The following is a 25807-nucleotide window of genomic DNA, read 5'->3' on the forward strand; positions in this document are numbered from 1 at the left end:
GTTGACCTGGGATTTGAACTCCGGCTGGGGGAAGCATCCCCACACCCAGGGCCCACCCCACCGTGATGACCATGTATGGTGGCAGTGAGTCCCAAGCCTGTCTCTTCTTGGGGGCAGGGGGAATGACACTGGCAAGCCCGCATACAGACTGAGCATCTTTCCCGCTCTTGTCTTTTCTGGAGGTGAGACTGCACAAATGAGCTGTCCTAGAGCCAGCCTCACCCCTGGCCAGGACTCGGGGAGAGCGGTGGAGGGCCCGGGAGCCGAAAACTGTCTCGATAGATTTCAGTGTTTGTTCAGGGGGCACACACACACATGCTCCAGTGTACCCATGTACACATACACACATCATATATGTTAAACTCTTGATCGTAAAATTTCAAGTTATATCTAGAAATGAAAAATATAGGAACTTCCCTGGCTTTCCATCCAATGAAGTTTTTTTTTTTTTAAACAACTTTTTTTTCTTGGTTTTTCGAGACAGGGTTTCACTGTATAGCCTTGGCTGTCCTGCACTGGCTTTGTAGACCAGGCTGGCCTCAAACTCACTGAGATCCACCTGCCTCTGCCTCCCGAGTGCTGAGATTAAAGGCGTGTGCCACCACGCCTGGCATTTTTTTATTTTATTTTAAGATTTTATGTATCAAGATGGGTGTGGACATGTGCCATAGTACCCATGTGGAGGCCAGAGGACAACTTTGTGGAGTTGGTTTCTCTCCTTCCACCTTTGCATGGATGCTGGGACTCAATTGTAGGTCACCAGGCTTGCAAGGCAAGTACCTTTGCTCTTTGAGCCGTCTCACCAGCCCTGTTTTTATTTGCATATATTAATTACAGATAGTAATGGGTTCCATGACAATTGACATACCTGTGTCTGGTGTACTTTTGTCATTTCACCTCCGTTGCCTTCTCTTGTCCTCCTCCCTCTCCTCTTGATCCTTTCCCTCTTAAACTCTACCCCCCTCAACTCTCATGGTGTGTGTGTGTGTGTGTGTGTGTGTGTGTGTGTGTGTGTGTGTCTTTGTGTGTCTCTGTGTGTGTTTCTGTGTGTGTGTGTGTGTCTTTGTGTGTCTCTGTGTGTCTTGTGTGTGTTTCTGTGTGTGTGTCTGTGTGTGTGTGTCTTTGTGTGTCTCTGTGTGTCTTGTGTGTGTTTCTGTGTGTGTGTGTGTGTGTGTGTGTGTCTTTGTGTGTCTCTGTGTGTCTCTGTGTGTCTGTGTGTGTCTCTGTGTGTGTCTGTGTGTGTGTCTCTGTGTGTCTGTGTGTCTATGTGTCTGTGTGTGTGTCTCTGTCTCTGTGTGTCTGTGTGTGTGTGTGTCTCTGTGTGTCTGTGTGTATGTCTCTGTGTCTGTGTGTGTGTCTGTGTATATGTGTGTGTGTTTCTGTGTGTCTGTGTGTGTGTGTGTGTGTGTGTGTGTGTCCCTATGAGTTCCCTTAGAGTTGGCTAGAAGTGTGGATCAGGGTTTGTGAGTCTTTTGGGGAGGGGGTGGGTCAGGAGGGTGTAGGATTAGTTTTGTAACATAGGATCTCATGTTACATTGAGTTTTTTGTTTTTTGATTTGTTTTTTTTTTTTCAAGACAAGGTTTCTCTGTGTAAGAGCCCTGGCCGTCCTGAACTCCCTCTGTAGAAGAGCCTGGCCTCGAACTCATAGAGATCTGCCTGCCTCTGACTCCCGAGTGTTGTGCCATCATGCCTGACTTTTATGTAACTCTTGAAGTCTTATTTCAAAAATCTTTCCATGGGATTGAGTCCTTTATTTCCGTCTTTGAGGAGACCCATCCCCATAATCCTTGTTTTAGTGGCTAGGAGTATCTTGCTACAAAAACTCTGTTGTTTCAGAGAACTAGAGTGCTCCCCCCTTTGGATCACACGTGTAATCCCAGCACTTGGGAGGCAGAGACAGGTGCTCACAGGTGGCCATGGCCACAGATGGATACAGTAAAGCAAACTAATTAGCCGAGTGATGGCACATGCTTTTAATCTCAACACTCAGGAAGCAGCGGCAAACAGATTTCTGTGAGTTCGAGGCCAGCCTGGTCTACAGAGTGAGTTCCAGGACATCCCTGTCTCAAAGCAACAACAAGATAATAATAATTGGTTGTTATTTATATTATTGTTGTTATTGGCGCAAGTAAATGGGATCACCAAAAAGAAATTGTGTCAAGCTTGCCTTTATAGCCTACCTTTGACCTTGGGATTTTATACAGCCCATTTAAAAGACAATACCTTGAAGTCAGCTGTAGTTGAGAAAAGTAGCAGGCAGCTGCGCCACAGAGCACCTCCAGGGCTAGCCAGGCCCGCTGTTAAGCTTATCTGGGGACTGACTGAATATACTGTCTGCTTTAAAGTTTTTTAAAAAATATTTCTAGGAATATTTTTGGAGAGTATTAATTGAATTAAATTTTAAAGTAGAAATGGCACATACCATGATGTAGTGGGAAGACCCGTGGGTTGAGAAGCTGCATTCTAGAACCTACCCTGCCAGTGACCTTGGGCACTTTAGGCTGGCTGCCAGCGCTGTTCCGCCTGTTTCTTGTTGTAACAGCGCCCTCTTGTGGTCCATATCAATAATTATCTCCCCCCCACCTCCCAGTCAACTTCAGATTTATTTCTTGGTTCTTCCTAGTGCTGTATTTCATACCGTTAAGCCAGTGGACTTGTGTTCTCACAGGTAAATCTTAGTTAGAAGGCAAAGGCACGGTAAAGCAGACGATTGAATGCCAAGCCCATCTCTTAAACCTTTCCCTGTGGCTTCTTTTACAAAGCCTGACATGAACAGATTGCAGCTTATAAAGGTGAAAATACCTTGTGTTTCATTCGTTCCACTTCCTCCTAGGGAGCAGGGGAAGCGTTGGCGTGCGAGGGCCTCCTCCTGTCCCAGCAGCTCAGACCTGAGCGGGCGGGAAACCAGAACAGGTAAGTGCGCGCTCTGGCCCTCAGCATCTCTTAGCCTCAGCATCTCATGCTGTTAAGCCAGGGTGACTTGTTTTTCAAAGACAGAAGAACTCGGAGGGTGAGTCAAGGAGTGTCGAGTGCCCTGATCAACAGTTCTCTGTTCAACAGCGTGAGGAGCTGCATCCAGCTTGCTCAGAAACCAACATTTATTCTCTCTGCTGTTGTTATTTCTCTGTAGTCTTAACCAGTGCCCACGTCTGATGCCTTCAGTGTGGACAGACAATCACAGAAGTTGTAGAGTGAAAGTTTCCGGAGGATAGCCAGACTTGCTATCAGTGGACTTCTTGGCTTAAGTGTAAAAGCATTGCCTATTTAAATGAAACTATGGCATTGTATTATGAAAGCCCTTTAGGAACTGTATGCTGCCTGAGGAAATATACAATAGTACAGACCAAATATACAATAGTACAGACCAAATATACAGTAGTACTGACCAAAGGCTAGAAATGGTACAAATTATGACAGTGGGAAAACTAACCAAGGAGCATTGGTCACATTGGCTGCAGCCAGTACAAGCAGCAGTTGGAACCTTAAGTTGCAGAAACAACAGTTAGGCATCTCTGTGTTACTCCTGGAAAGACAAGCATGCTGTCACCCCCATTTTGAAGGTCGGTGACCCCTGAGGTGGAAGGTTATAGACAGGATAGGCATGAAGAAGGCCTAAACCTGGCAAACTTTTATGTCTTTAAAATAAAGAGATATAAATGTGGCACCGTGTCCATGTTGGGCCAAACTAGTCAGGGTTGCACAGGTGTTTGTTGCAGTCTTCACTTTTTTTTGTTGTTGTTCATTCGCAAAGTCTATGTCAGGCTTGATGAATATGCATCTATAACCTGAACACGTCAGAGGCAGAGACAGGAGGATTGTGAGTTGCGGGCTGGCTTGAGCTACACGGTAAAGCCCTTGTCGTGACAAAAATGAGGATGATGATAAATGACGCCAAACTGGCGCTGGGTGAAAAATAATATCTTGAGCTTCTGAAAGGGGACCGCAGGGAATGTGTCTGGGACTCAGAAGAACCTAAGCTCGTCTCATTCCCAAGACAGTGTTGTTGCTAAGGGGTTTACACGTGATTGCTAAAAACATCGGCCAATCCTAGCACCGTGTCAGGCCGTGGGTTCCCAGACTCCTAGCTGTGGTTTATAGCTAGCACCACTGAGACAGCGGGATCTTCAAAAACAGGCAGTGCCTCTTGCCTGACTTACCCAATTTCCTGTTGGACCATAATTTTTATATTTAGCAAACTCTGAACCTAGAAGAAAGTGGGTTGTTTTTTTTTTAACTTCTCCAAGACTGAGGCAAAATGTGTATGTGTGTGTGTGTGTGTGTGTGTGTGTGTGTGTGTGTGTATGTGTGTGTGTGTGTGTGTGTGTATGTGTGTGTGTGTATGTGTGTGTGTATGTGTGTATGTATGTGTGTCTGTGTATGTATGTGTGTGTGTGTATGTATGTGTGTATGTGTGTGTGTGTGTGTATAGACATGCTTCAGTTTCTAGAATTGACCTGGAATCGTTTCTAGAATGGAGGTGCTAGGGACAAAGAGGACAACACGGGGATAAAGAAGTGACAAGGCCATAGCCAGACAGGACTACATGAATGGGGGTCCTGGGAGAAGATGAGAAGAAATCCTTACTCAGCAGTGTTTAGCTAACTTCTTAAAAACGAGTCTGAGGAGTCCCAGAAGGGTCTTGAGTTGGTGACTAAACTTTTGTGATTCCTAGCTCACCTTGACAGTTGTCTCTTCCTCAGGGGGACGATGTTGACTGATGTCATTCTTCCTGAGTTCTACTGAAGGGCACTTTGCATAGGGCTTTCTGTTTTGTTTTTGTTTTTGTTTTGAAGACCGTGTAGATTTAGATCCCAAATTTCTAGTAATTTTTGTTTTTATATGTGTGGGAACAGGCTCTCACTCCCACAGATGGCCTTCTGTCACTCTTCCCCCTTACTTTTTGATGCATGTTTTCTCACCGGACCTGGAGCTCAGCACGGTGGCTACACTGAACTGACCAGTAAGCTTCCAGGATCTGCCTTTTCTGCTTCCCTGCTCTGTGGCTACAGGTGTACAGCACCATGCCTGGGGATCCGAACCTACATCCCCAGGCTTGCAGGAGCCCATACCTTACCCACCAAGCCATCTCCCACCCCTATTTCTGGTAGATTTGTGTTTCATAAGTATATCAAGGAAATTGACTTATCAACTTCTGGCTTTTTATTTGCCTTCATAAATGCTGATTTTTGGTCTTTAGGTTAATTACCTAGGAATACAAGCAGTTGTATTTCTATACTGCTTGAATATTTGTATTTACTTCAGAATCATATGCTTATTTTAATCCAGTTCAGGCACACTAAAATTTCTAAAGGCTGAGATGACGGCCTGCAGTCTTTTGGCTGCTGTTCTGAAAACCTCAACATTCCAAAAGTTAAAATATCTCACAGAAACAGTTAGTGGCGATGGCAGATCTGACTGGAGCTGTAGTGTTGGTCCTGTTAGTGTGAATGTTTGTCTACTGTGCTGCTCAAAGAGGCCCCTGTCATAAACGTCACTTCCTTTAGGAAGCATGGGCGTTTCTCAATTCTGCCCCAACACCTGGCCCCAAAGGTCTGGGAAAGGAACTCTGAGGCCACACTCAAGTCAAGTGGACCAATTCTGTGTTAAGGACACTTCAGTTTTGTTTTATGTCTTGCTATTGGTTGCATAGATTAGCCAAAGTCTTGCTGTTACAGACCACATTGTATCTTTACCATTTACCATAGTTTAGTTATCAAGAATTCCCTGGTTGCTTTTGGTGCTCCGGAGCGTCCCCACACTCAGCCTGCCCAGCCTCCCTTGGCACGAAGGTAGTTTGATTAAAGGCAAGCTTGGACTTGCAGCAGGGACTAGCCATCCCCAAAGTGCAGTGGTGGGTCCTGAGCGTTGGGAGGCAGGTGTGAATTGCACAGCTTCCCACTTCTCTTAGGAGACCTCGGCACTGTGTGGGGAAAAGCTTCTTGTCTGGTGGCTTGGAGATTAATGTCAGACATCGCTGAACTCAAATTAGTTTTTAAACATATGCCGCTGTGGGTTCCACACAGAGCTCTCTTCACTTTATACAGCTAGTTGAGTTCACCGGATTTTTTTTATTTTTTTCAAAGACGTACCTTTTAACTTTGGGTATCTGCGTGTGGGTATGTGTACATGCAAGTGCCTCAGTTGAGAAGGAGACACAACAAATAATATCATGAATTGTAAAACAATAAAGAAAGGGCGACGGTTGTGTATATAGAACCTTCTCATTGTTCCTGCAATTTCCAGCATTTCATGTACATTCTTTGGGGTGCCAGGCAAGGGGCTCAGGAGGCAGATGCTAGACAAGGGAGGGAGGTTGAGGAAGGGCTGCACGCTGCAGTCCCCCACCCCCACCCCTGCCCCAGCTCCAGTTGGTGATTTGAGATGCAGCCTGTACAAGGTGGAACCGGGATTCTCCGTTTTCCCCATGGATTCTATTTCGTACACGGTTGCCCTCTACATTGGTTTGCAGTGGAGCTGAGTGGAAAGGATGGAGGCTGGTTTAATAGCTCCCAATTCTACCTGGAGTCCACTTCCTCTATCTTCAGAAGCAACAGAAAAGGAGCCTCAGCTGGGCGTGTCAGCTCACACCTGGGACCCTGGGGGCGGAGGCAGAAGAAGCGCTGTGGGTTCAGGGCTAGCTTAGGCTACACAGTGACTTCTAGAACAGACCGGGGCATTGTCTCAGGGATGGGGAGAAGAGGGGAGAGAGAAGGGAAGGGCTAGCTTGGGCTACACAGTGACTTCTAGGACAGACGGGGCATTGTCTCAGGGACGGGGAGAAGAGGGGCGAGAGAAGGGAAGGAAAAAAGAAAGGAAGGAAGTGCCTCCTCACACCAGTCTGTCTTCTGCATCCCGGGGACAGCCAATGGCAGCATTGCCACCTAGGGTTAGCGCAGCATCTGCTCTTGGTGGCACAGTGGCAACACGCATCAGTCGTTACCTATTTGTTTGTCAGGGAAAAGAGGTTCACAAGTCCTCGATGCTGCTAGATGTGACCCTCAGGCAGAGCTCTGCCTCTACCGTGGTATTTAGCTTCCACGATCCTACAAGCAAATAGTCTCTCTTTTTGCTGACGAGGAAACCAGGGCTTGGAAAGGTTCTAAGCTAAGTAGACAAAGGTCATGCTACATATCAACAACAGAGTTGGGGTGGAGAGGCCAAGGCATCTCCCTCCACCCCACAGGAAGGCAGTGGTGTTGCTGCTGCTTGCCCTGTACAGTGTCTGTTCTAAAGGGGCTAAGATTTTAATTAAGGGATTTTAGCTTTGTGTGTGTGTGTGTGTGTGTGTGTGTATAAAGTATATGTGTATAATGTGTGTATGTATAAAGTGTATGTCTGTATATAAAGCGTGTGTGTATAAAGTGTATGTGTGTAATGTGTATGTGTATAAAGTGTGTGTGTGTAGCTGTCTATTGTATATTACAGAGGGAAAAGCTAAGTAAAAGAAAATAACTCGAACCAGTTTGCTTTCCTATAGCCAGCACCATTTCACAGCATTCTGCTCTCTGAAGTACTCGAATCCCATTTTTAAGATCTGTTTCTTTGAAATGACGCATCTGAGTCTTACTTGGGAGTAGTCTCATTAGAGGTGGGACCCGGAGCCGAGCAAAGTGAGGTTTGATTCTGTGGTTATTAATTTTAGCATAGGATGCATAGGAAAGGCGTTTGGGTGTGCCCCATTGTATGTCGCTTCTCATGGTGCTTTTCCCTTCTCTGGGTTTCCTTGCAGCCTCAAGAGCCAGCTTACAGGACCAGGAGACAGAAATAGACGTGGATGAAGTCTTTTGGAAAACACGGATTGTTCCGATTTTACATGAATTAGAAAAGGGTAAAGCAACAACTCTTGTTTTAAATAAACACTTTGGTTTATGTGTGTGTCCCCCACTGCCCTGATATTGTCAGTGTAACTTTGACCATGATTTCTGGGGATGGAAACCAAATAACGTCATGTTTTTAGCCACCCTGTAAATGTGTATAATAAATACGATGTAGACCAAATTATTAATGAGTAAAATTATACTTGGAATGTACCAAGAGAGCCAACTTTAAAACGCCCCACTAGCACACCTCCTCTACGTGAGTAAATGCTGGTCCAGCCTCCTCAGGGAGACTGTTCACATTCTAGAAGGTCAAGGAAAACAGATCTCTCGAACTGAGTTGAGTCACATGGCCTAGTCAGCCAGAGGTATGGCCATGGTTTTGTTGGTTCTTGCCATTCCTGAGGTTGCTTGCCTCTGCCGGGGAGGCCACTCGCACTCAAGAAGTGGCCTGGCATGTGCCCTGTATATCACTCTGAAGGGCCTAAGTGAGGCATTCCTGTGAGGGTATGAGGGGGGTCTGCTGAGAGAACACTATCCAGTTTTTTTCAGTTCACCATTTGGAAAGGTGAACTAGACTCTTGTGGACTCTTGGTCAGAGCCACAGAGCAAGCCCTGTGCTCAGTACCATGTGCACAGTGAGCCCTCGGTAGGACTAATTGAGTGACCACTCTTGGACACTTGAGCATCTTGGCAGACACCGGAAGATGCTCCGCTAGATGCAGGGGAGACGCATCCTTACGGCCTGCAAGCAGGGAGCTGGTGCGGAACACCTGCTTCCTGAGCAGCAGTGCTCGCCCTTCTGTCTGTTGTTTGTTTGTTTGTTTGTAGTTGTTGCTACATGATGTGGCTAGGCTGTGCTCTCCATGGGTGGATCCTCTGCACAGGCTTTCTGGCTTTAGTGCTAACAACACGTGTCTAGGGCTATATGTAAACGCTATGGTCAAAGATGGATGAAACCATGTTACCTCCAAAGCCCTTATATTCAAGGTTGAAGGTAATGGCATTTCCCATAGGAGTTACTGTTTCCACCCTCCTATTAGCTTGTCCAATCAACTTTGGGCCATTCTGTCAGGAAATAAGCGCAAGGTGAGCCTGGCCAAGGGTTAGAAACCCCATCAGAAGCCTTCAGGTGGGAGGCTGGTCTGGAGGGCAGATCCCCTACAAGCAGGGTCTTCTGCGCCCCAGACACCAATAGGGCAAACTTAGGCCCACACTGAGGAGACTGGGGTATGAGGTGTCAATGAATCTCCCTTCTCAGGTGGATCATTAACCAGGGGGATGGCACCAGGCCTGTAACCCTCACACTTGGGAAGTTGTGAGTTCAAGACCAGCCTAGGTTCCATAGCGAGAGCCTTGTGTCAAAAACAGAGGCAGCAAGCAAAGCCCAGAAATATCACAGCTTTGTCCCTAGACAAATGCAAAACAGGAAGTAGCATGAAGTCAGTTCTCACTCACGTTCCCTTTGGTCTGTTAAGTAGCTACTAGGTTAGTTAAGATAGTTAATAGAAAAGTTTTTTTAAAACCCTACTTGCTCTCCTCCTAGGCTCCCCCATTACTCTGTTCTGCTACCCTGCATCGCTACTTTCCTCTCTGTGTGTTCCTCTCTCTCTGCCCTCTCCCATGTTGCGCATGCGTGCGTGCGCGCGCGCGCGCACACACACACACACACACACACACACACACACACATTTTCTTTCTAGAACTTTCTAAAAACGCATTGATAACATTTTTCAGGGCCAGCCTTCACAACGTAATGAGACTCTGTCTCAAAAATGAAACAAAGTAAAACCAGAAAACCCCAAATCTGTACTTTTAACTGCTGCGGCCCGTGATTTTCAGTTTATTCGTTTTAGAAGCAACAGCGTTCTCTTCCATATCTAGAACTTACCACACGGCAGCACACAAATCTTGCCACACTTTGCTTACTGTCCTTTCTAGAAAAAGCAAGCCTCTGGGCCACAAGTTGTAGTCGTCTGCAACAGCCCTTTCACGGCCCTGACACAAGTGAGGAAGCCAGGCCATGTGTTGTACAGAACATCCATGCATCAGGATTTCCTTGCGTCTTCTCATACTGAGACCGGATCGGGCCTCTGAGGCAGGACTGTCTGCACACTTACACTGCATCTTTCTCGTGCCTCAGGACGGGAGGCCCATTTGCCGACCCATCCCGTACTGGAAGTGTGCATGTTGATCATTTGGGTCAGGTGGTGTCCGCCAAGCTCTTGCTCTGTGGAGTGGCTGGTTTCCCTTTGTGGCTAAGGAGCAGCTCCTGGGGAAAGTTTCTTGGTGACTACAATACTCTAGAAATTATTAACTGGTCTCAGCTCTATAATACCTTTGAGGCCGTGTGCCTTTCTGTTTGGTTTTGCTTTGGCTTCCTGGGTTTCCATATGTAACCCAGGCTGACCTTGAACTTGCCATCCTCCTGCCTCAACCTTCAGAGTTCACTATTACATGTGGCATCTGTCACTGTCACAGCCAACTAACTGACACAGAGGGCTTATTTGAGCAGTAGTTGAAACTTAGATCCTCGAGCCTTCCTTTCTGATGCCTTTGTAAACTACAACAGTCTTGAGTGGAACCGGAGCAGCTGCCAACAGCACAGAGTGTGCATTTGCACAATCAGAGAAGAATAAAACAGGTGTCCTGCCCCATAGCACACAGGTGTCCCGCCCCATAGCACACAGGTGTCCTGCCCCATAGCACACAGGTGTCCTGCCCCATAGCACACAGGTGTCCTGCCCCATAGCACACAGGTGTCCTGCCCCATAGCGCACAGGTGTCCCACCTCCCACCCCATAGCACACAGGTGTCCCGCCCTATAGCACACAGGTGTCCCACCCCATAGCACACAGGTGTCCCGCCCTATAGCACACAGGTGTCCCACCCCATAGCACATAGGTGTCCCACCTCCCACCCCATAGCACACAGGTGTCCCACCCCATAGCACACAGGTGTCCCGCCCCATAGCACACAGGTGTCCCGCCTCATAGCACACAGGTGTCCCGCCCCATAGCGCACAGGTGTCCCACCTCCCACCCCATAGTACACAGGTGTCCCGCCCCATAGCACACAGGTGTCCCGCCCTATAGCACACAGGTGTCCCGCCCTATATCACACAGGTGTCCCGCCCCATAGCGCACAGGTGTCCCGCCCCATAGCACACAGGTGTCCCGCCCCATAGCGCACAGGTGTCCCACCTCCCACCCCATAGTACACAGGTGTCCCGCCCCATAGCACACAGGTGTCCCACCCCATAGCACACAGGTGTCCCGCCCTATAGCACACAGGTGTCCCGCCCTATAGCGCACAGGTGTCCCGCCTCATAGCACACAGGTGTCCCGCCCCATAGCACACAGGTGTCCCACCTCCCACCCCATAGTACACAGGTGTCCCGCCCCATAGCACACAGGTGTCCCTCCCCATAGCACACAGGCTGTCCTCTTTATTTCGGCTTGGTCTAGGTCGTTTCCCACCAGTTCATTTATTTAAGTGCATATCTGAGAAGCTTTGGGTTGTGTATTTAGCTATTGAGGTTTAAACTTTTTTTCCCTTAGATGTTATTGTTGAAAAGAGCTAAAAATGGCCAGTGTCACTTCCCTTTGCTGGTGCACACTTCCTCTATGTTGGCATCTGAGCTCACATTATGGTATTTAGAGACTGGCTTTCCACCTTTATATTGTGATGGGGTCCCTTGGGGCAATGCTTCCAATCAGAACGCGTGATACTGTGAATTCTTTTATTTCCCCTCGTGCTCTTAGAGTGTGGATTTCCTTCCTTCCTGTGTACTAACTGTTAAGCCGCCTCAAAAAATCACTTTCCTTAGGATCAGAACTATAAAGGAAATGTTCCCATCTCCTCCTTCCCTAACTAACGTCTCGTGGAAAGTCTTCTCTTCAATAATAATGGTGGGTCTTACTGTGTCTCTGTCCCCAGATGGCAGTCATTTTGAAGGGAACATAGCCAGTAGTTGTGGCACACGCCTGTAATCCCAGCACTTGGGAGGCAGAGGCAGGTGGGTCTCTGTGAGTTCCAGGACACCCTGGTCTACAAAGCAAGTTCTAGGACAGCCAGGACTACACAGAGAAACCCAGCCTCAAAAATAAATAAATAAATAAAAAAGGAAAGGAGAGAAAGAAAGAAACATGCTATTATTGTTTTTAATCCACAGATAGTGTAGAAGGTGAGTTTGCTTGAAGTTCAGTTGTAAGTGTGTTGGTCAGGCTCCCTACCCGCTCAAAACATCTGTGTGTACATAGCACACCATACCTGGTCATATGTGAAAAATAAATAGCACCACAAAGTAACATTCATTCCTTTTGGAGTCATGCACCTTTTTTTTTTTTCTTTTTTAAAGAAATGGAGGCAGAAATGCAAATGGCATGCCCAAGTAAGGCTGAGTAGAGCCCAGGCAGGGTGGCGGGAGGGAGGCCTTGAAAGGCTGTGTCCTGGGCACACGAAGTGGCTGCTTAGTAAATGAGTTAATCTAGGAGATGGGTCCAGTTGATGAAAACATTCAAGTAGATGGAAGTGATATGAGAAAGGAAAATGGCGTCTGGGAATTTGGGGGTGTCGGGGGGATATCTGGGAAGCTTTCTCCTACACTGCTTGTGTTTCTCATATCTGAAAACTCAGCCTTATGAGTAAGTGGTGGATGTTCTATTTGCTCCGACAGAAGACATCGAAGCAATGTGCGCGGCTTGCACCCAGCTCCATCGCACGCTGGAGAAAGGGCGCATGCTCGGGAAAAAGTTCAAGAGAAGAAGTGTTCTGCTGAAGGCTCTGTATAAGCTCGTGGATGTCGGCTCAGACCTGCTCAGCCTTAAACTTGCAAAACTTATCCTAGCGGTAAGTTCATCTTTCCTCCATCCTGCTCTCTGTCTTGCCAAATGATTTGTTCGTACATACCACAAAAAAGATGGGAAAAAAATGCAGTGTGTTAGGGTAGTAAACTCATATCGCAGTGGTGGACTAGAAGGTATTTCCCGAGAAATAAGGCTGAGCACATAGGGAATACGCCAACAAGCTTGCCTCTGGACCGACCATAGAGGTTATTTTAAAAGCAAAAGAGGCACACACCTTTAATCCCAGCGCTTGGGAGGCAGAAGCAGGCAGGTCTCTGTGAGTTTGAAGCCAGCCTTGTCTACAAAGGGCATCTAGGACTGCCAAGGCTGTTACACAGAGGAACCCCTGTTACAAGCAAACAAATAAACAGATAGCAGCAAACATACAAATATATCCAACCCAGTTGTTCAAACAACCCAACTGAGCGTAGTTTGGGACAGTGCCAGCTGTCATCTTTGCCCTGTCCTTTCTGCTGGGAGCCTAACTCTGTCTTACAGTTTAAGAAATAAAGGCAGCGGCCAGGTGCTTTGTGGAAAAGAGGAACCAGCTGCACGCGGTCCCAGGAAGGTCTGCTGGTGGCCATAGAAAGTTCTGCAGAGTGTTAGAAGGAAAGGCCGATCCCACATGAAAGCCAGAGGCAGCTCTGTCTACAACACCACCACCCGATGGCAGCTTTGTTGTCGTAGCCATCAACAGTCGGGACACAAAGATAGGCTGCAGCCATTCTGGAATGTTCTAAGAGAGCTACAACTACTAATGGGCGAAGCCTTGTTTACCTGGTCCCATAAAAGTAAGAGCCTCCATTCACCCAAGGAAGATGGGAGAGCTGACTGAGCAGAAGGGCAGACCCCTTCCCCCATCCTACTTGTGTAGTAAACGTGTCCATCCTACCTTATTTTGATAATGAAGTCTTTCATAAGCAGAATATGCCAGCTACATTTTTGTGTAATTTTAGACAGAGACTACACCCTTAGTTAGCTGTCATCGTAAACCATTCATTCTCTTTTTAGAAAATGGGGTGTGTTACTCAGTGCAGTGTGCCTCTGAAAGAGCCATTCCATTCTGGGACTCTGCTGGGGGACTTGTCCCAGGGAGGACCCAGGCTGCCAGCACCCAGGGACTGACTTTTCATCTGGGTTTCTCGATGTTTTTGTCTCATGATGAAGCCAAAAAGGAAGATGAGAAAGAATGAACTATTGATCTATTTATGCTCTGCAGCGAAAATATTGATGGTGTTGAGCAATTTGCAGTGTGTGTGTGTGTGTGTGTGTGTGTGTGTGTGTGTGCGCGCGCGTGAGCGTGTGCGTCTGTGACAGTTAACTGAATTCAGCCTTCTGAACTGGATGTGAAGTCGGTAAAACCCCACTCGGCAGTGCTGCCTGTCCCAAAGAATCTAGGTGAGGGTAAGTTTCAATGCAGGGTTAGGTGGCTTTGGTGCCTTTAATAAAATTATTTTATGTATATATGTTTCATGTGTGTGTGTGTGCACATACCATAAATGTTCCTTGTGCTCATGGAGGCCAGAAGATGGCATCAGATTCCATGGAACTGGGGTTACAGTGGGTCTGAGCCATCATGTGGGTGTTGGGAACTGAATCTGGGTACCTGGGTCCTCTGCAAAAGTAGCCAGAGCTCTTAACCACTGAACCATCCCACTGGTGCCTTCTTATTCTCTGTAGAGCTGCCAAGTCAGAAGGGACCTTAAAGCAACGACATCTAACATCCGATTGGCTTCTTGGATCTCCTGTAACATCCCAGGGGTGATCCTGTTCAAGTGAGGCTTTCAGAGGTGGTTCTATATAAATGCTCAAGACACCATGTCATAAGATCTGTGGAAGAGGGGGCTGGAGAGATGGCTCAGTGGTTAAGAGCACTGAGTGTTCTCCCAAGGGCCCCAGTTCAATTCCCAGCACCCACGTAACAGCTCACACGTGTCTGTAATTCCAGTTTTAGGGGATCTGACACGTTCACACAGGCATATGTGCAGGCAGAACACCAACGTACCTAAAATAAAAAGTCATTAATTATTAAAAAAAAGAACTGTGGAAGAAATATGAGCAAAGAGTAAAGATATAGAGAGCCCAAAGCTCTATGCCGAATCTTTTCTTCTTGCCATTGTTGTTGTTTTTTTTTTTCTTTTCTGTCCACCAGTTTGATTTTACAGTTCAACCATTTAACAGTATTTATTTTAAAACATGCAGTAAGTGTATGAGTTGTTCCAGCTCCTTGACTCTTTGGCTCAGTAGAGATCTGCCAAAGAGCCATTTTAATTCTACTTTTTGTTTTTTAAAAACCTTGTGTAAATGCATCAGTCCATATTAAGACTGTTTAAAAGCGTGCAAACACACTCTGTAGGCGTGCAGCTTTATTCTGGGAGGGTAAGATCCCAGCACCCTGTGCAGAGGGGGCGTAACCAGAAGGAAAGTCCTGTACGCCATTCGTGGTTAGATATGGTGGGAGAAGAGAAATGATCTCAGGCGGCTTTGGTTCAGAAAACAAGCAAACCCAAAGCATGTTTTGTTTTGTTTTGTGTTTTGTGTGTGTGTGTTTTGGGTTTTTTGTTTTTTGTTTTTTTTGTTTTTGGTTATTTTGTTGTTGTTGTTGTTGTTGTTGTTGTTTTTTGAGACAGGATTTCTCTCTGTAGCCCTGCCTGTCTTGGAACTCACTCTGTAGACCAGGCTGGCCTTGAATTTCCTCACAGTGATCTGCCTGCCTCGCCATCCTGAATGCTGGGATTAAAGGTGTTCGCCACCATGCCTGGCCAGAAGCAACATTTAATTTTATTTATTTTTTTATTTATTTTGGTTTTTCAAGACAAGAGTCTTTCTGTGTTAGCCTTGGCTGTCCTGGACTCGATTTGTAGATCAAGCTGGCCTTGAACTCACAGGGATCTGCCTGCCTGTGCCTCCCAAGTGCTGGGATTAAAGGCGTGCACCACCACACCTGACCAAAAGCAACATTTTTACTGTAAGAAGAAAAGTACCCCACCAGGAGAACATGCCTCTCCAAGAATTCCTCCTAACCCTAGCAACACCTTAAACAAGGTGAGCAGACCCCCAGGACCCGTCCCTGACCTCTAGGGAGGAGACAGAGGCACAGCCAGCCAGCAGGCTGGCTTTCCCAGGGCTGGGTGCAGTACCGTTCCCTGTTGAGGTTGCTTTGATGAAACTCAGACATTTGTTGTTGTTTGATATTGTTGTTTTGGGCTGCTTTTCACTACAAGAAGAAGGTGGGAAACGTGGTGAGCTGCACATGGTTCATTTACTGGGGTGCTTTGTCAGGTACAGAGCACAGGGGGTGCACCAGGGTAGTAAGATGAACTGCTCAAAGATTTCAGCCTCAAGCCTCCCACTGGAGTCTGCCCGAACATCCCGCCCTTGCCCAGCTGTGGACAGGGTTTTCTGTTTGCCTCAGTCAGCTTGTTTGCTGGAGTTTAAAGCCATCCTGTCATAATCACTGCCTTAATCTTAACTTCCATTTCCTTTTCCTCCAGAGAGCAGGAAGGAATCCCTATTCTGTCCTGTAACTGCCCCGGCAAGTTGGTAAATGCAGGCTCTGACAGGAGTGCACATGGGCTGGGGACTTGGCATTCCCAGAACACGAGGTGGGGACAGCTCTGTGGGCGGGTCTGAGGCTTCGCTTCTCTCTGCAGAGCAGGGAGGATGCCCAATGGGTTCTCTGATGCTGCACAGGCCCAGAGCAGATGCAGTGGGAGTGGTGCTCAGCTGTGTGCTCCATCTTCCCCTTACCCTTCCCCTCCTCCTCCTCAACCTGCCCATCTTTCTACCTCACTCAGGGAACAGCTCATCCCATGAACAGTTAAATGCTCAGTGGTATTTGTGCATCTAACAGATAACTCGGATATATTCTATTATCTTTTAAAAAATTAACTGTTGTGCATCTAACAGATAACTTGAGTATGTTCTATTATCCTTTTAAAAATTAACTGGAAAAAAGAAAAAGAAAAAAAATTAACTGAAAACTCAACAAAAGACGCGAAAGATGACTTTTGAAATAATGACCCTTGTGCCATCATTTTCACACAGAAGTCTTTATTTGTTCCTACGGACAGTTCTAACACTGTTGCAGAGGGCACACAACACTCCCAGCTGACCGAGAAATTAAAGATGCTTTTCTTTTTAAGCCTAGTAACCTGAGTTTGAGCCACATGACAGAAAGAGGGAACCAACTCCTGCAAGTTGGTGGCTTCTACACACACATACACACACACACACACACACACACACACACACACACACACACACACGTAAAACAATAAAATAAAATTTAAACAAGTATGGGCCTATTGGCTTCAATTCCAGCACGCAGGAAGCAATGCAAGATCATCCTGATCTACATAGTGAGACCCTGTGTTTTCCGGGGCGCTTACTTAATTTGCATAGTTTTGCTGCCCCAAGGTTTATTGGGCTATTCTCCATCACTGACCTTTGTCTTTTTCTTCTTTTACTGTTTTAGATAAACGTACAGCTCGTGCAGACCCTGGGTTCAGCTGGTCATTCTGCTGGTTCTAGAAAAGAAGTCGTACTTATTGCCTTGTGCTTAATTGCCTTAGATACCGACATGAGGCTTAGAAAGTAATTTCCGCTTCAAACAAAGAGTATCTCAGAGCATTCCAGAAGTAGCCCCAAGGATAAGCACAGCACAGTCTAAAGAACTGGTTTTAAGCTCTTTCTTTATACAAGTGGTGAACGGGACATGTTCCCTTTTTGTTTTCTTTCCTTCGCTCCTCAATGGAATCTTTTCTAGATTTGTTTATTCTGAAGTTTGACATCCTTCATCCTTTACCCGTGTGCTCTAAATCAATCACTCAATTTAATGACACACTCTTTTAAAAATACCTAATACTTTTATATGTTGACACAAAACATTTCCTAGGGAGGAACAAATGCTTCTTAGGAAGTGTTCTCCGCAGCACCGTTTTCAGTACAAGTGAGCTAGACGTTATAGCTGGCAAAATGTAGCCCAAACCTTTGTAAGTTATTTCCTTAGAACATTTATGTTTAAAACCTTCTTCCTGGGGCTGGAGAGATGGCTCAGAGGTTAAGAGCACTGGCTGCTCCTCCAAACTGTCCTGAGTTCAATTCCCAGCAACTACATGATGGCTCCCGACCATCTATAATGAGCTCTGGTGCCCTCTTCTGGTGCACAGGTGTATGTGCAGGCAGAACACTATATATGATAAATAAGTACATTTTAAAGCAACAGCAACAAACAAGCAAACAAACCTCCTTTCTACACCCCGAGGGAGGAGGTCTTAGAGGTATCAAGCCTTTATTTCCTTCTGCCTAGAAACGCAAGCGTGTTCTTTCTCTGCAGCTGAAAGTGAGCAGGAAAAATCTGCTGAACGTCTGCAAGCTGGTGTTTAAAATCAGCAGGAGCGAGGAAAACGACGCCCTGATGCGGAGTGAGGACATCCTAGGTGAGTCTCCTCCAGCCCTGCTGAGGCGCGCGCGTGCGGATCCCGCACCGCACTGATGCCAAGTCGGTCCAGGAAGATGAGAGCAGAGGCTGGCGAGACATTTTTGTTTCTAGGAAACTGCAGCCATGACAGCCGTTTTTCTCTGTTTCCCATATTCGCTCCAAAGCAGCACTTAGAGTCTAGAGTGACAAGCTGGGTCTTGGTTTTGCTCTTTTGACTTGATGAACTCACTGCAAAAATTCATTTCCTAGGCTTGGAGTTACTGTTAGAATAAACACACCTAAAGGTTTTTAACATAAGCAAAATGTGTAGTCTCTTGATATAATAAACAAGTGAAAAAAATCTAAGAGACGGTTGGGACTATTACAGAATGCTGATGTGGACACAGCTCCATATGGAGCTACAGACATTTTATTCCCATTCTAAGCTAACAAAGCCAGATTCCTAACATGTCCCCAAATAATTAAGAAGATAGTTACCTGGTGGGAAACCTTTAAGAGCTGGGCTGATCCTGCACAAGAGGCAGCGATGAAAGCACTATGGTCCTTTTATGGTAACAGGGGACGATGATCTCAGCAAACAGGGACAAAACCAAAGGCGAAAGAAAGTCCCACATCAGGTCGCTTAACTGAGAATCACAGATCAAAAGCAAAGTAACGGTCCCTTGGGCATTCTTATACCTGGAGGTGGTGTCTCCATCTAACCTTGGTCACATGATCCGGAATTCTCCAAAACCCTGTTCTATGGCATCTGGGTCAGTCAGTGGGTTTCCGTTGTTGTTGGATTTGTTTGTTTGTTTGTTTGCTTGTTTGTTTGTTTGTTTGGGGTAGTCCTGGGAGTTGAACTTGGGCTGTGATGCCTGTGAGTGTCCTACCACTGAGTTTCAGCCTGTTTGTTTGTTTGTTTGTTTGTTGTTTGTTTTTATAGACAGGGTCTCACTCAGAACACAGCAGGCTTGGTCCTTCTGTAGTCCTTCTGCCTTGGACTCCTCAACGCAGAGATTATACGCGTTAGCCACCCTGCTCAGGGAGGGAGATGTTTGTTCTTAAACAGTCTTGGGAAGGGGCGGATGCTATATTCAAGAGATCTTTTTCAGTCACTGAGATTGTCTTTTAAGTTCCCCGTGTGAGCCACGTCCCATCGGGAGAGCAGCAATGCACTTGTGAAGGTTTTTTGAAAACGGAACTCTTAGATTGCCTTTATCACTAGCGTTTGACAATCACTTGAAATTTTTGTAACTAAATATCAAAGGCTGGTAAGAGCGAGGCGGGCCGGGCGTGGTGGCGCACGCCTTTAATCCCAGCACTCGGGAGGCAGAGGCAGGCGGATCGCTGTGAGTTCGAGGCCAGCCTGGTCTACAAAAGTGAGTCCAGGACAGCCTAGGATACATAGAGAAACCCTGTCTCGAAAAACCAAAAAAAAAAAAAAGAGCGAGGCGGTCTTTGTTCCTTGCATGTGAGCAGCCTCTCCTTGTATTCCCATCACTATTATGGAGATGTGTTGTGGCTGAGACTTCAGGAGCATTTGCATGCAGCTTTGGATGAACATATTTTACAAATTGTGTGCCAACACCAAGTTTGCTGTTGTACTCACGACATTTATAGAAACTTGCCTTTTTGGCAGAACCGTTACTGGAGGTGCTGAGAGTCGAAGACCTGCAAAGCAACACGGAAGCTTTTCTCTACTGCATGGGGGCTCTGAAGTTCCTTTCTGGAAGTCCAGGATTTCTTACTGACATGATCAGCAAAGGCGCAGTGGAGATCGTGATGCAGCTGATAATGCAAATAAGCGAGGACACAGAGAAACGGGGCGCATGTCTGCCCAATTCAGGCCACTTGTTAGTCCAGGTAAGCGTTCGACTTGAAAAGGTTAGAGGTGTAAAATCCGTTTTCGTACATCCTCTGAAGGGGTGGCAGATAAGGAGCCTCTGCCTAAGGAGATAGTGGTCCAGGGTCTTGGCGATCAAGGGGAGTGGCCCCTGGCCCGTCAGGGTGTGCCCTGTTGAGGCTATCCCATGGCTTTTTAGCAGAACCTTGCACACTGCTTGGGAATAACCACTCCCACTGTCCTGCAAAGAAAGCGGGGCTGAAAGCTAGGCTTAGCAGTGTACACCTGGGATCCCAGAATGCGAGAGGAGTAGAGGATTGGTAGTTGAGGGTCATTCTCAGCTACATAATGAGTTTGAGGTCAGGCTGGGATTCTTGAGACCAAGGAAGGAAGTGAGGGAAGGAGAGAAAAGAGGAAGGGAAGGAGAGAGAGAGAGAGGGAGAGAGGGAGGGAGGGAGAGGGAGGAGGGAGAGAGGGGAGAGTAGGGGAGAGGGAGAGAGAGGGAGAGAGAGACGGAGTGGGGGGAGAGTGTGAGCTGAGCCTGATGGCACATGCTTGTGAGTCCCAGCCAATCAGGAAGCTGAGGCAGGAGGACTGAAACTAATGAAGGCTCAGTCTCAAAATATACAGTCAGGAGAAGGCTGAGGAGGGCCATGGTGGAGTGCCTAGTTTCTATCAGCACAAGGAAAAAAATGTAACAAAGATGGAGGCAAGGCGGGATGAGAAGTGTGTGCTCTCTGCACATCCGTTCTGTGCGATGCTGAATATTTTCGAGGGCAGCCTGTGAGGTTGTTTGTAAGTGGGAACTAAGGCCACATATGCAATGACAAGGGCGTTAATGACACTGGGTGGCATTCTCAACAGGCCCCTCAGATGCAGTCTGGGACCACGGGGATGCAGGTAATCAAACGACCAGTTATAATTCATCTGGCCAGAGCAGGAAGAAAGATTTTCCTCTGTGTTAGAGTTTTATTACTGCTCTTGTGAGAGATTACATTTCACAGTTAAATTATTTCCATCAAAACCTCTCTAGCTCTCATATTCCTTTGTAGATGAGATTTTTTTTTTACCCTTAATAGCATTTATATATCAAATAGTAGCATCTTTGGTATAATAACTCATGGGATGTGAACCGTGCTTGTCAATTAACAAGGATAGACCGAACCTTTAGAGGCTCCGAGCCACTGGGAGAGTGTGTTAAAAATTAGATTTACACCCTGACTTCAAGATGCTTAAAATATTTACAATGATTATTAATTTTAGAATTTGGTCCTCCCTCTTGAGAAGATTGTAAAAATCTCTTTTGGTCAAAGATAAGGCAAAATCCCTCTGGCATGCTTTGTTGAGGGCATGAGGCTTGTAAAACATTTTCTCATGCTGACAGTGTTTTAGATAATTTGTGGGCTTTTTTACCTTTTTGAAAATAGGTATTTCCGATTATAGTGATGATCGTTTCTGTTAAGATGAAGGAACTATAAGGAAAATGTACAAAAATCATCTGAACTAGGTATGGTGGCACATACCTGTGATCCTAACACTTGGAAGACTGAGGCAGGGGGATCACAAATTCAAGGCCAGCTTGGACCTATGCTAAAACAAAACAAAACAAAAAATAATGAGATATTTTTATCCTGAGATATATGGACATACCTTCAACATTATAGTCTCTGAAATACAGATATATACACACATATAAATATATATATTTCCAAGATGCATATATTTCTGAGACAGGATCTCTCTATAGCCCTGGCTGTCCTGGAACTCACTATGTAAACCAGGCTGGCCTCAAACTCAAAGAGATATGTCTGCTTCTACCTCCTGAATGCTGAGATTAAAGGCATATATTAAAGCCATGGCTGGCTCTAATCTGAATTTTTAATAGTCAATTTGTTTTGTGTCACCTCTTCTCTTTTGGTTTCTTCATTTCCGTTTAGTTGCTTATATTGTCCACACACTATATTTAGTATTCTTCAATATTCTCTTAGGTGAGCCGGGCATGGTGGTACACACCTGTAGTCCCAGCACTCGAGAGGCAGAGGCAGGCAGATCTCTGTGAGTTCAAGGCCAGCCTGGTCTACAAAGTGAGTCCAGGACAGCCAAGGCTACACAGAGAAACCCTGTGTCTAAACCAAATCATCGTCATCATCATCATCATCGTCGTCATAGTCATCATCTCATAGGTTTTAAAAATGGGACAGTAAAAATCCCTTCCATTATCTCTATAAACGTATTTGACACTTTTTCATCGTTTGATAAGGATATGCCCCTGTTGTGGTTTGAATGAGAGTGGCCCTTATAGGCTCATATGTTTAATCTCTTGGCTCCCAGTTGGTGGAACTGTTTGGGAAGGATTAGAAGGTGTCGCCTTGTTGGAGGAGGCATGTCACTTAGGGTAGGCTTTGAGGTCTGAAAAGTTCATGCCAGGCCCAGTCTCAGCCAGCCTGCCTCCTTCCCTCCCTCCCTCCCTCCTCCCTCCCTCCCCTCCCCCACCTCCCCACCCCCGCCTGCTGCCTGCCGACCAGGATGTAAAGCTCTCAGCTATTGCTCCAGCACCATGCCTGTCTGCTTCCCAGCATGGTGGCCATGGACTGACCCTCTAAGCTGTAAGCCAGCACCGTGGTTTCTCTTCTGAGCAAGAGAACAGTAACTTACACAACTTCAAATTCTCAACCATGCTTATCTTGAGCTATTTATAACATTTTAACCTGGATGGAATAGTTTTTTGTTTTGTTGTTCTGTTTTTTTTTTTTAATTGTTGTTTTTGTTGTTTGGTTGGTTGGTTTGGGGTTTTTTTTGGGGGGGGGGTTTGAGAGAGGGTTTCCCTGTGTATCCCTGGCTGTCCTAGAACTTACTCTGTAGATCAGGCTGGCCTCAAACTCAGAGATCTGCCTGCCTCTGCCTCCTGATACAAGGTCAGCTCAGGCCTTACTGAAAATTGTGATTTTTCTTTCTCTAGCTACCCGGGTGCTGGGATTATAGGCATGTACCTCAGTACCTGGCCACCCTTTAATTTTTGATGTCACAGCTTGGGTATTCTGGTCTAGTTGAGGAAACTTTTTCCAACCTGTTGTATGTATGTGGTGTCATTTTATATAAGAATAAAATCCATTGATATAAAAGAACATTTAATGATTTTGTGAGCAAACATATGTCAGATCAACAAATGCCGTCACTAGGTAGGTGTGCTTGTCAGGACTATTGCTGCTCTGTTCCTCCTGGGTTTTGTTTTTTGTTTTTTAATAGATTTATTTGCTGGGCATGGTGGCATACGCCTTTAATCCCAGCACTCGGGGAGGCAGAGGCTGGTGGATTCCTGTGAGTTTGAGGCCAGCCTGGTCTACAAAGTGAGTCCAGGATAGCCAAGGCTACACAGAGAAACCCTGTCTCGAAAAAACAAAAGAAAAAAGAAAAAAAAAGATGTATTTATTATGTATACATTATTCTGCCTCCATGTATACCTACATGCCAGTAGAGGGCAACAGATCTCATTATAGATGGTCATGAGCCACCAGGTGGTTGCTGGGAATTGAACTCAGGACCTTTAGAAGAGCAGCTGGTTCTCTTAACCTCTGAGCCATCATTAGCCTTGGATTCACTCATTTTCCTGTAGGGGCCACTGGAGAGCTTCACACTTTCTACCACCTCCACATCGCAGCTGGTTTAGTTCTTCCTTTGAACCTGCCTGTGATCCAGCACAGACGGAGACTCAATGGGGACCACGGTCTGCACCCCGTATTCCTGTGCAGCTGGAGAAAGTAAAGCCCGCTGTGGCCACTTTTGAGCATGTCCCTGCCGTGCACACCAGTGGTCCATGTGTGAGGGTTTACAGGTCTGGGTAGGAAGATAATTCGCTTCATATCTTGTCATTTGCAGAATTCTCAAAAACTGTGTGGTCTTTCATATGAAATGAAAACAAAGAGGCTGGGCTTGATGGCCCAAGATGGTACGGCCACCATTGAGAAACTAAAACAGGAGACTTGTGAGTTCAAGGCCAGCCTGAGCTATGTAACAAGACTTATCTCAAAACATACTTTTATAGCTGGGTAACTGTGGCACATGCCTTTGATCCCAGCCCTCAGGAAGCAGAGAAAGGTTGATCTCTGTGAGTTCAAGGCCAGCCTGGTCTAGAGAGTGAATTCCAGGGCAGCCAGGGCTACACAGAGAAACCCTGTCTTGAAAAAAGAAAATTTTGGGCTGGAGAGATGGCTCAGAGGTTAAGAACAATGACTGCTCTTTCAGAGGTCCTGAGTTCAATTCCCAGCAACTACATGGTGGCTCAAAACCATCTATAATAGGATCGGATGCCCTCTTCTGGCCTTCAGGTGTACATGTAGGCAGAGCACTGTATACAAAATAATAAATAAATCTTTAAAAAAGAAAAAAAAATTTTAATTACAAAAATAAAACAGATAAGAAGCTATTTGTTTTATACCATATGAATAATAAAATGTAAGTAACATGACTTTACCCCAAAAACAATGCACATGCAAACACACATGTACAGACCATCCCACGTAAGAAACATGCCAACATACATGCACAAGCCACCCCACATAAGAAACATCACGAAGACTTTCTCAGAGCAGCCCCCATCCATTTGCTGGAGAGATCTCCTTCACCCAGGCCTTCATCTCCATTGCTGTCACTTCGGCATCTTACCTGTGCCACTGCCTCTTAGCTGGGGCTACAGGTGTTAAATGACCTTCCTGTGGTGGACACGTTCTCCCTCCACTCCTTTTTGGTATTGAAGACTCATATCCTGAAATACAGTCAACCTTTCTGACACTCTCATTCCTAGGCTCTGACGGCCACGGCTCCTCCTGCCCCGAGGTCACTCCCCACAGCCCAACTTGGGAGACATGCCACACCCCATGACCCTTTTCTCCCAGGACTTCCCCCACAGAATCCCTCTATGCTGGACAGTGCCTCATCTTCAGCACCAGCCCCGCCCCCCCATACCTCCCCCAACACTAGCACTTACTTCCAATTTGAATCTTTAGCATCCTTTTCTCTTGACTCCATCTCCCCAAACCCTCCACAGACTTCAGGTTCCAGCAGCAGATGATTTCTTCTCATTCACTGGACTCCACTGAGGCAGCTTTGGGCCTGTGCCAGAGCCCGCAGTGTGCAAGTCTGAGAGCAAGGCTGCAGAAAGGGCATCAAAGCTCCCATGGCCTTCTGGGTTGCTGGGGGCACAGATATCACATCCAGTGGTACCCGCTGGTGCCCTCCCCCTTTTGTGCTTTCTGCCTTGAAAAATATCATCTTGTTACTATGAAAACCCCAAGTAATGTGGTTTTTTTTTTTAAATCAGTTGAACAAAGCTGCTTTTCAAAATGCCATGTACCGTAGTTACCAGTTCAGAATGCTGGTGTGAGCAGTATCCTGCTCCTCGGCTGAAAGCAAGGGACAGTCATCTCCCATGCTTGGACGGTGAGATGACTGTGCTCAACAGGATAGCTGCCAGCGGGGACAACTTTCAGTGACCTCTGTGACGAGAAAACAGTAGTGTCACAGCCCGTGTTTCATACATTCTGTACACCAGACACATGTCATAGAATCTTGGCATTCTGACAATTGAGATGCTCAGAGGAATGGGGGCGGGGCCACCGGTGCTCGGAAGCCAGAAGGCAGCGAAATCTCAAGTAAAGCTGCAAACTGTTACACGTTTGTTAAACTCCAGACTACACAGAGAAAGAGGAATGCAAGCCAGCTGAAAGGGCAGGTCCCTTAAGCCCTGTAATAAACTGCCTTCCCCCAGGGAGCTGCAAAAAGAAACAGATTAGCCAGTGTTGGTCCACAGTGGGTAACCATGAGGTGTCAGACTTCATCTTTAACTGGAAAAGACCATCTTTGGGAACGCAGAACCTT

The 25807-nt window shown here is 46.4% G+C and overlaps 1 protein-coding gene across 6 annotated transcripts in view; it reads left to right on the plus strand.

The window, feature by feature from the left end:
• The window catches only part of ARMC2 (armadillo repeat containing 2), a 108840-nt gene that overhangs the window by 37228 nt on the left and 45805 nt on the right, over positions 1–25807 (plus strand). For all 6 annotated transcript variants that reach the window (XM_084777712.1, XM_084777710.1, XM_084777707.1 and 3 more), the window contains exons 6-10: positions 2835–2914; positions 7731–7829; positions 12497–12669; positions 18004–18106; positions 19730–19953. In XM_084777712.1, coding sequence (XP_084633838.1) covers positions 2835–2914; positions 7731–7829; positions 12497–12669; positions 18004–18106; positions 19730–19953 — 679 coding nt within the window. The remainder of the gene's footprint in view (positions 1–2834; positions 2915–7730; positions 7830–12496; positions 12670–18003; positions 18107–19729; positions 19954–25807) is intronic.

The sequence above is a fragment of the Acomys minous genome, assembly GCF_964271855.1.
Source record: "Acomys minous genome assembly, chromosome: 3".
NCBI classification, from domain to species: domain Eukaryota; kingdom Metazoa; phylum Chordata; class Mammalia; order Rodentia; family Muridae; genus Acomys; species Acomys minous.